The sequence below is a fragment of the Nicotiana sylvestris genome, chromosome 12 (assembly GCF_000393655.2).
Source record: "Nicotiana sylvestris chromosome 12, ASM39365v2, whole genome shotgun sequence".
NCBI classification, from domain to species: Eukaryota; Viridiplantae; Streptophyta; class Magnoliopsida; order Solanales; family Solanaceae; genus Nicotiana; species Nicotiana sylvestris.
This window is the reverse complement of record NC_091068.1, coordinates 131,859,179-131,869,163: the sequence shown is the minus strand read 5'-3', so window position 1 is coordinate 131,869,163 and position 9,985 is coordinate 131,859,179. Positions and strand designations below refer to the sequence as shown.

The 9,985-nt window shown below is 33.6% G+C and overlaps 1 protein-coding gene and 1 non-coding gene across 2 annotated transcripts; one reads left to right on the top strand and one right to left on the bottom strand.

Moving 5' to 3' along the window:
• The first annotated feature begins 3,038 nt into the window (after positions 1 to 3,038).
• TRNAV-AAC (transfer RNA valine (anticodon AAC)) lies at positions 3,039 to 3,112 on the top strand. The gene has a single exon. It is a non-coding gene; the product is annotated as a tRNA-Val (tRNA).
• Positions 3,113 to 3,569: 457 nt separating this feature from the next.
• LOC104249457 (probable ADP-ribosylation factor GTPase-activating protein AGD6) lies at positions 3,570 to 8,868 on the bottom strand. The gene is made up of 3 exons (XM_009805888.2): positions 7,817 to 8,868; positions 7,461 to 7,517; positions 3,570 to 4,379 (listed from the first exon to the last, which is right to left on the bottom strand). The coding sequence occupies exons 1-3, from the start codon at positions 8,630 to 8,632 to the stop codon at positions 3,888 to 3,890; spliced, it is 1,365 nt and encodes a 454-aa protein (XP_009804190.1). The 5' UTR covers positions 8,633 to 8,868; the 3' UTR covers positions 3,570 to 3,887.
• Positions 8,869 to 9,985: the final 1,117 nt, after the last annotated feature.

Here is a 9,985-nt window from a genome sequence, read left to right as displayed (position 1 = left end):
TCAAATGACGTGGCGCGCCAAGTCAAACGGAAGAGCCAATAGGATCATGCCACGTGTCAAAATGACAAGGCATGCCAAGTCACACTAAAAGGCCAATGAAATCGTGCCACGTGTGCAAGTGACATGTTCTGGCCAATCAAATGGAGTCATGTCACACTTCAATTTGATTGGTTGGAAAGAGTTTGTTCTTATCACAACCCCTCTCTTCCACAACTATAAAAAGGGGTCTTCATAACCTAGAAAACACACCAGATATTATAACAAGAAGCAAGAGAGAGCTTGTGGATCAAACACCGCAAATTTCTCTACAAGTTTCAAGCTTCAAGCAATCAAGTTCAAGCTCAAGAATGAAGAACAAATCAAGTTCAAGTTCAAGAACGAAGAACAAATCAAGGTCAAGTTCAAGCGATCAAGCTAAAGCTCAAGAATAAGATCATCGTTCGTAGCAACAAATACATATTCAAGATCAAGCTCAAAGGTCCTTGAATTTATTTACTATTGAAAAGAAGAATCAGAGGATTCATAGAGATTGTATACTCAAATATTCGAAATCAAATACTACGATTGTTGCGATATTTTCGGTCTTGATTTTATTTTCTCGACGCAAATTTATTGTCTACAACTGCATCCACCGCTTATTCATAAATAAAATTTTTTTTTTTTTAAAAAAGAAAGAATATTGAAAACTCGATACATAACTTTTCATGTTGTATTTCATGTATTTTCCAACAGGACGTGGTGTTTGGCAAGTGTAATGATATCATTTTTCTCCATAAATAAGAAATATAAAAGGTTGGAAGTGTTACAGCTATTAATCTTTTGACCGTTTTAGAACCGTAACAGCCGTTGAAACAAAAAAACGTATCAATTATTATAGGGAATGATATCAAATTAATGTCATTAATGTGTAAATATTATATTAATTACTGAGATAAAGCCAAAAAATAGGGGAAAAAGATAAATAATATTGCTGGCTAAAAAGATATATAGACAAAAAGGATGACGACAACAAAAATAAGATAGAATAAAGGGAAAAATGAAAAGTAAAACTGATTCAACGCTGCAACCAATTGAATCAACTTCTATGAATATTTTCTCTAGTTTTTTTACCTTTCCTTTTCCATTTCATTTACCTTCTTCTTCTATTTCTTCCTTCTTCCGTTTTCCTTTTTACTCAGTACCTGTTCATTTTTCAAGAAATAAAAAGTCAAGTCTCCTTTTTTTCCTCTTAACTTTTCAAAAGTAAAGAGAGCATGTAACCAAAGAGACTCAAAGGTATAATAAAAAAAAGGTAACCTAAAAGAGTGAAACATAATAGCATAATAGTGTATGTGACTAAAGATATATATAAAGCATTATTGATCTGAGTTTTTAAAATAAAATCGAATATAAGAATGGAAGAGTAAAAAAAATATGAATCTACTCGAATTGAAGGTTCTTAGAAGAGACTTAGAAAGTATTTGTAATTTTGTCACCCCCACAATAAATTGGACTTCCTAATTCCTTCCACGTTCAAGAAAGTTTTCAGTTGTTCCCACCTGCTATTTTATGTATTATGAATTCATGATTGAAAAGATAACAAATCAAATAAATTTAAGCAAAATAATATACTATAATTCAACCAAAAATAAAATAAAAAAGGTGGTATAACTGCTAGGATTGCTTTATCTGCATGCCATCATTATCATAATTTCTGGATTGAATGATCCTCTTTGCAGTGCCAAATACTTTAGTAGTCCTTCTTATAAGATAAGAAGGACGTACTCTTGACCTGTTTCTCTTTTATTTCTTGAAACACCAAGAAAAATAAAAATTAATTTGCATAAAATAGCAAGCACATAAAAAAATTTACATTAGAATCATTACAGACATGGTAGATTGAGGATAAACAGCATCCCATTCACCAAAAATAAAAAAGAAAGAAATTGAAGGCTCATAACATCAAGATGAAAGAAAGTTACTACATGAGTGAAGACTACCTTAATCGGGGATATTTATAGGTCCGGGGAGATGTAAAGGTTTATAACTGATGTGGAATTGTAATGCTTAATGGATTTTAATAAATAAAATAAAATACGTTTAAGAGTTTTAAATGTGAGTCTTTGGGAATTAAAGTAATTTTTCAGTTTTTATCAACGTTGCACATTTGTGTATCATAAATTTTAGAACGTGGGCTTTAACTCAATTAGGCGGTGGGCTTTATTGCCAAGGAACATTTATTTTTTTAATGCATAAATATAATAAGTAGATAATTTATATAGAGAACTGAAGGGAAAAAAATGCAAAAAATTGAGAAAAAAGATAATAAGAATGCTGGTCATAGAAAGGTGTCACATCATCTTGTATATGCCTAGCTTTATATTATATATAGATATAGATTCTTTTTTTCCATCTTTTTTTTTTCCCAGATTTCAGCAACCCCGTTTACGTTATTACATTTTTTAAGCATTGCTTAATCTTATGGAAGATAAATAAGCATGTTAGGCGAAAATTGTTTGAAACTTTTCCGAAACTCCATACAAAATGGTCTAAGACATGTTCATGACAAAATTTAGAAAGAGCAGAAAAACAAACGTTGATCAACAAGTTATTAGTTACTAAAATGAATGCAAAAACTTTCATGAGAAACACTTGTTCAAGATAAACCACATGTTCATGAATATCTAGCGAAAACCAACCGAACGTATACTACCTTTGGTTTCGTTTCGTTTTTAAACTTGTATCCATTTCTTCCCTTTCTAGTGTTTTCTTCATTTGGCTCTAAACCAATTGTGCCTTTTTCCCTGCTTTTGGTTTGTTAAAATTACATGACAAACACTACTTATACAGCTTCAATAATTTGGATAATCTTTTCAAAGAATAAGATTTGTCTAGGAATTCTTGTTCTTGGGAGTAAAATGTTAATATGATTATAGTTAGTTTCTGGTAGTTAAACTTGACAAATTCCGATAACACCTTCTGATCCCTTTATTACCTATGAAATTCGATGACAAACAATCATAGGCTATTAGGCGGATCAAAAAGTTTAGACCATCAACGGTGTCGTGGTGTAGTTGGTTATCACGTCAGTCTAACACACTGAAGGTCTCCGGTTCGAGTCCGGGCGACGCCATTTTTTTGGTAAATTAAGAACTCTGAATCAACACCAAAAAGCTCAAGGTTTCAATTGGATCCTAATAATCGAAAGCAGAAGCTTCCTAGATGTTGGCCAAGTTTTGCTATCAATTCTCCTTTTTGAAGTATTTGAACGAGTGTTTCAGCTAACTTTGTGAAATATGCAATATATTCTCACTTTGACTTGTTTTTTTCTTCAAAAAAAGTACCACGCTGATGCCTTTATCTACATATGTAGAAGTGAATAAATGGAGAATCAAACTCTTAATTCTTGATTCTAATCAATAAATCGTGGTCCCTTTTCTTTTCCTTTTTTTAATGTCACAGTACTAAAGGAAAAGGGAAGAGAAGATTTAAGTGGCAAATGGAAAATGAGGGGGGTACCAAAAATCACAGGCACAAACCCCTTTGATTTCAAATAAGGACTAGAACAATTTACTTGCTTTACTTTCTGGTTCAACATAAAGAAATAGTATGCTATTAAAGACAATCTCCAATTGACAGAACCAGAATGCAGAAATAATAATACAACTATGGTCATTACAAATCCAAAAGTAAGTAAAAAATTTAACCTCAAAAACAATCATCTTCATGACAGTCTCTTATGTTTCCTGCATTTCCTCTTTTCTTTTACATGATAGGCAATTAACAAACCCCTTTTATAATGGTACATACATAAACTATTTTCTGTCACAAACCCTTCCAACAGGTAATCTGGATGACATCTATTTGGAAGGGGAAAGAATTACTAGAAGAAGTGACCTCTGCTACTCTTAGAGGAAACCTCCATCCGTCCATTTGGACTCTGATTTTCCACCATGACCATGTTTATTAATGGATGCACTTTGGAAATTATCATATCCATCATCCTTACCATCGTCCCAACCAGCCCAGCCATCGTCATTACTGGATGTCGCCCCTTTGGTAGAAGTTTGCTTCCTGTTGTCTTTACTATCCCAATCATCCCAGGACCCAGAGCTGACAGAATTGGAATGCCTACCAGATGATTGTGCACCTCCAGAAGAATTCAATCCTTTAGACTCCTTATTGAATTCCTGATAATAACCGTTTTGTCCATTTTCGCTTCGTTGCCAGCTATTGTCCTTCCCATTTGAACCCCCCTCAGCATATTCCTCAACCTTCTGTGAAGCTAAAGCCAAGACTCCCTTCATGATACCCCAGCCCTTTTGTCCAATTTCGGTTGTTTTCGTCGCGACAACATTGACTGTTTCATTCACCTTGTTATCATAACCACCCTCTTTCACCTGTAAGAGTAGGATTACACAAGCATTATACATTCAAATTCCCTGATTACTAGAAACACTACAATACAGACTATATGACAAAAATGAACACGGGAAGAACTATACGACTACTCAGTACTTTGAAAGAAAGAGAGTACCACTCGATTAAATATAGACAATCAGTAAACAAAACATTGTGCATTTGATAGAAATTCACATCCCTATGGAGCATTGGGTAATCACTATGGACTCTTAAGTGATTGGATCAAATACAAAAATAACCTGGAACTTCAGCAGAAGACAACACCACCCAACTCAGTTAAATATTATAAAATAATAGAAAACTATATATTTCATTGCAACCTTTTCTCCTATGATTGCTAAGTTCTATAAACACTAGGTTATAAATTTCAGTTTCTAATATTATAAATTTCAGTTTCTAATAATACAATTCAATTGTACTATCTTCTTTCTCATTTCAAGATAAAGGGTAAGAGACTGATTATATGGACTTCTATACTAGGCAACTCCCAAGACGAGAATTTCTTCATTTTTGGCAGGAGTTCCAAGAAGGATAAGTACAAGAATCAGAATCCTAAACGCATATCACATGGAGAAACATTTTTGAAGTTTTACCATTAACATCTATAACAAGAGGAGAGGAACCTATCCCAAAAGAATAAGAAAAACAAGAGAGGTGGAGAAAGACTCGTAATAACGTGGAGGAAAGGTTTGGTTATGATATAGTGCAAGAAAGAGTTGCTTCATATCCGTGCTTCCCTTAAGATCCATTATAGTGAAAGACTATCTCAAATTCGATTTTTCCTAGTGGCATCCCCCAGGAAGGATGCCTCTTAGCTAAACTAAACTAAACTTGCTAGGCTAAGCATTTCCAAGAGTCTCATCTTATTCAAGAGATTCAAAATATAATATGTTTGTCCATTTATAATCTAAGATACCAAGGCATCTTATAATTTGTATGGTCTTGGTGCAGGTCGAGAGGTTAAAAATACGAAAAATCTTAAATAATTTCAAATAGTTATTAACCCAAAATTTCTTAGGCTTACAAGGAAGGCTTAAACTAATACATTTTAAAGGTCCTCCATGAAGTTTCAAAGTCAGGAAAGTTCATAAAACCAACGTAAAACAGCATGAGCATGTTTCACTCAACTTATCTTGTCTGGTTTCATACTTCAGATAGGACCTGAAGAAATAAATGGCTCCAAGTCCTAAACTTATGTGCAAACCTTGGAATTTGATGCTCCAAAGCTTGAACCAAATGACAAAGAAGGATTAATTCCTCCTAAGCCAAAATTACCTAGAGCTCTCAAGAGTGGTTTTTCCAGTTTTCCTTAAGAACCCTCCTTAGCTTATTTAAGTAGTTCTTGCACCTTAAAAGGACATTCAGGTACTCATTTAAGGACTGAATATACCAAAAAGAATTCAAGATAAGTATAAAGGAGGGAGTCAGATAAAAATATTTCTAGTTCTTAAAGTGAAAGCTTGTCAGCACTCATGCCATGAATTGTGGCCGCTTTCAACATAGCAACTAACAGAATTATATCTTATGGTCTTCAAAAAAGTTGTAGATCTATGTCTAAGCTTTTTGTAGCTTTATGAATCAGTTCAATCCGAGGTCTACAAAGCGTTGTTGTCAAACTACTAAAAGACTATTCAGTTAAAAACTGGATCAGACCTATATTTCTTTCATGTCTTAATTTCACTAGTGTGTGTTTGGACACCACTGTGTAATTATTAGGTGTTGTACTTACTACCCTAGTAATTAGATAAATAATTACACATCATAATGTAATTACAATGTAATTTTCGCCATCATATTTGGTTGCAGAAGTAGTAATTATATAGTTAAGAGTATATTTTAGCTAAGTAGTAAATTATCATGATAATTAAAAAGTTAGCTAAGATTTTATTGAAAATGAAATCCAAAAAAGAAATTGAAAAATGACATTGTGAATATAATTACTAGCAATTCTCAAATCATCGATGCATGACCTCTAAATGACTATCAAATTACTTACAAAAATTATGGATTTTATGGTGTTAAGGAAATTAAATATTCCCTTCACTAAAAAATGCATCTAAATTATCGTACACGGATTCTAGAAAGCTAAGGTAATGAACGTTCGTGTGTTTCACTTGATATAACAAACCTCAAAGAAACATACCTATGAACTCAGAGGACTCAAAAAAATAAAAGAGAGAGAAGGAGAGAGAGAGAGATTAAAAGAACTAACAGAACTTATTTAAAAATATTAAAAGTAGTATAGGTTATGTTTAGTAAACAGTGAAGAAAAGTGGAACTTATCAAAGCTCATAAACAAGTGAACTTAGCACCTACTGGCAGCTTCAAATTGGCAAACCAAAAAGTTATTGGCAAACACAGCTATGACATGTAACCTCAAAAAACCCCTCGAACACAATTTCAACACCAGCAATTCACTCAACTTCATCACTTAAAACTTGAAAGTGTCGTTTATAATAACTACACTAGCACCAAGAGATAAATGAATTTATTAAAATTTAATAGCAACTAGTGTTAGTTCCGTTAAACAGAACAAAATTCAATCTTTAATTTGTCCTTAAAACTTGACTGATTGCGACTAAAAGATACAACTATAACCTGATTCTGCACTGTGCGTGTTTACACAAGAGCAGTGCCATCTCTAATCTGACACACACATCAAGCGTCATGCCTTGCAGATGGATTTCTACATATACTAACTTTATGAGCATTAGCAAGTGAACAAAAGTAATCCTCAACCTAAAAAAACAAATTAATAGAAAAGAAAGTGAACGGAAAAATCAAAATAGTTTCTACATACAAGACAGAGATGCCCCATTTTCCATCTTGAGAAAACTTTTAGGCACCAAATTTCCTGATTTTAATCTTTCAATACCTTTATTTGTCAGCTCTTTGAAAACCTCATTTTTCTTCTGTTTAGTATTACTGCCTCACACTTTCATAATATTCATCATATGTACTTGGGGAAAAAGAGATGCAGTGATTAACTATGACGACACCTCCGCAAAATCAGAAGATTAATGGACTTTCAATTTAGTATAAAAGTCAACTCAAAGTACCTTAGAGCCCAACTCCTGTGCCGCTGAGGCTGCTATCATAGATAACCTACCGAATCCCTGCACACATCAAGCAGCAAAACCTCATCAGCTATACGTAAATGAGTTCAACTCCTATATAGTGACAGTGTCATTTTTCACAGTATTGGCTCATTTATAAACAAATGATGGATCATAATTGCCTACTTTAGGCATAATGTATAACCGAGAAAATAAGATACATAACATGCTAAAACATGTGAAACTACACTAATACTGCAAAAGAATTTCATTGTCAATACATATAAGTTAAATCCTAGTACATGGATAAACATAACACACAATAAGCAACATAGGAATAATTAGCTCAATGTTTATACCTGAGTAACAGCTGAAAGAACATCGCCTTGCGAATTATTATTATTATAATTATTCGTAGGCATTGGACTAGGACTTGATCCAAATCCAACATACTTCCCTCCTTGAGAAGGAGGTACACCATCTGGCCGGGACTCATTCTCAGCCATTTTCCTAGCAAAAAAATTGTCCTTATTCGCAGCAGACGCCTCATACTGGTCCTGCGTAAAATCATTCGTAGACCTCGATCTAGCAGGCCCACCACCACTACCTCCACCACTCCTAAAATCACTCACTGTCTGATTTCTCCTCATATTACTACTATTATTACCGCCATTAATTCCTCCATCATCAAAACTATCCCAATTATCCCAACCAGAATTAGAATTACCACCGTAATTTCCATTTCTACTTCCACTCAACGGAGGTTTAGGTTTACTGCTGATATTGTTACCCTCCTTAACAACAGGTGGGTCCCGCCAGGGTTTACCCTCAGCTAAGGATTGAATCCTATCACGGTAAACAGAAGCAGCATTGGTATTGTATTTGGTAACAATATCAGTTTCTTTTCGGATTCCATATTGGGCCATGAATTTGTTTAAATTATCATTACCGCCTAGCTCCATTTTTTTGAGCTGGATCTCGGACCATGAGTCCATTGTAACGGATCGGACGAATGAGATATGGACACCTAAGCCACGGTGTTTTCCGGAACATTCCAAACACATGAAAACGCCATAGGAAACAGATGCCCATTGGGGATTCTTCTGAGAACAATCTACGCAGATTTTATTACCGGGCTGGGCTTGGAGATCACGGAGACGACGTGATGCCGCCATTTTTTGTATCAGTTCGGACGACCCGGATCCGATTTGGGAATGGTTCAGATATCGGATCTGTGTGAGAGATCGGACAATAAAAATTTGAGATAAAGAGAAAGATCGAGTGATCAGATCATGGGTTAAAGGGAAGGAGGAAGAGAAGCTGTTAAAACAGAGGAATGGCCGACAAAGGCATAAAATGAATGAGGTGGAAAACGGCTTGGTTTACAAATAAGACTGAATTTTCATTTGACAGAGAATCTACGTACATCTTTTCTCTTAAATTGTTAATTATAACTTATATAATTAATAAATTAGTCAGATTTTAGTATTTTTACATGTGTTTACTAATTATGGTAAAATTTTAAGCTTAGATACATAACTTGTAGAAGTTAAATTGAAACTTAATTTCGTATGCACTAAAATTTGATATTGAACAGCTTAAACGGGAGATTCGAGTAAAATGATTGCAAGGTAAAAAGATCTCCTAACAGCTCTTCAAGAGAACTTATATGAGAAATAAATTTTTTCAGTCGCGTGGAACAAATACAAGAGATTCAGTGATAATTTATTGGGTCACAAGCATGAAATAATAGTTTGTAATCCGAAGAATTTAAAAATTAATTTCTTTCGCAAATACTAAGAGGAACATATATATGATAAGAGTATTCAAATGTAACAACTGTTTTGATATGTACAAGCAATATGTCAGAATAGTTTGATGTAAGAGTTGCATTAAACATGAATGGCATAGTAGATTATATGTTGATGATGGGAATTATACATATGCATTGGTTGTGCGGTTCAAAAAAAATTACTATTATTGTTAATCAACATATATAATATAGCTATTTGAATGTCCTATATAAATTGTAAAATTAAATCTGTATGACTAGATAATTGATATGCTTAAGCAAAGACTGTGATTATTGCAACGGTGGATGCATAACAAATCCATTATCAATCCACGATCAATCTTATGGTGTATATCAACTCATCTTATTAATATCAATTTCTATAGGTGTAGTGCACCAAAGACCAAACATATGTGATATGACTATAACGTTACAAATAATCTACAACTGTTAAATTCATCTTTTTGATACTAAACCATCTTCTTTTGAATAATAATGTCAATATCACCACTGCTAGCTACACGTAAATTTTATGTTATAAACAAAATTTATTACTACCTATACAATAACCGTCGCGCGAAGCGCAAGGTAACAATTGTATAATAGACAATCACGGTTATATATCTCATATTCAAAATATATGGATAAAATATGCATTGTAATTATAGAACATGAATTATACCATCCTACCCCCAACCGGTGTCTTTTTCTCGATACCATGCTTCACTGGTTTTAC

Bases quoted from the DNA above. Each gene is read 5' to 3' on its own strand.
- LOC104249457 (XM_009805888.2), bottom strand. From the start codon at position 8,632: ATGGCGGCATCACGTCGTCTCCGTGATCTCCAAGCCCAGCCCGGTAAT. The intron at 7,518-7,816 runs GTATAAACATTG...TGATGTGTGCAG, and splicing joins TTCTTTCAGCTGTTACTCAG to GGATTCGGTAGGTTATCTAT. The intron at 4,380-7,460 runs GTACTTTGAGTT...CTACTCTTACAG, and splicing joins CACAGGAGTTGGGCTCTAAG to GTGAAAGAGGGTGGTTATGA.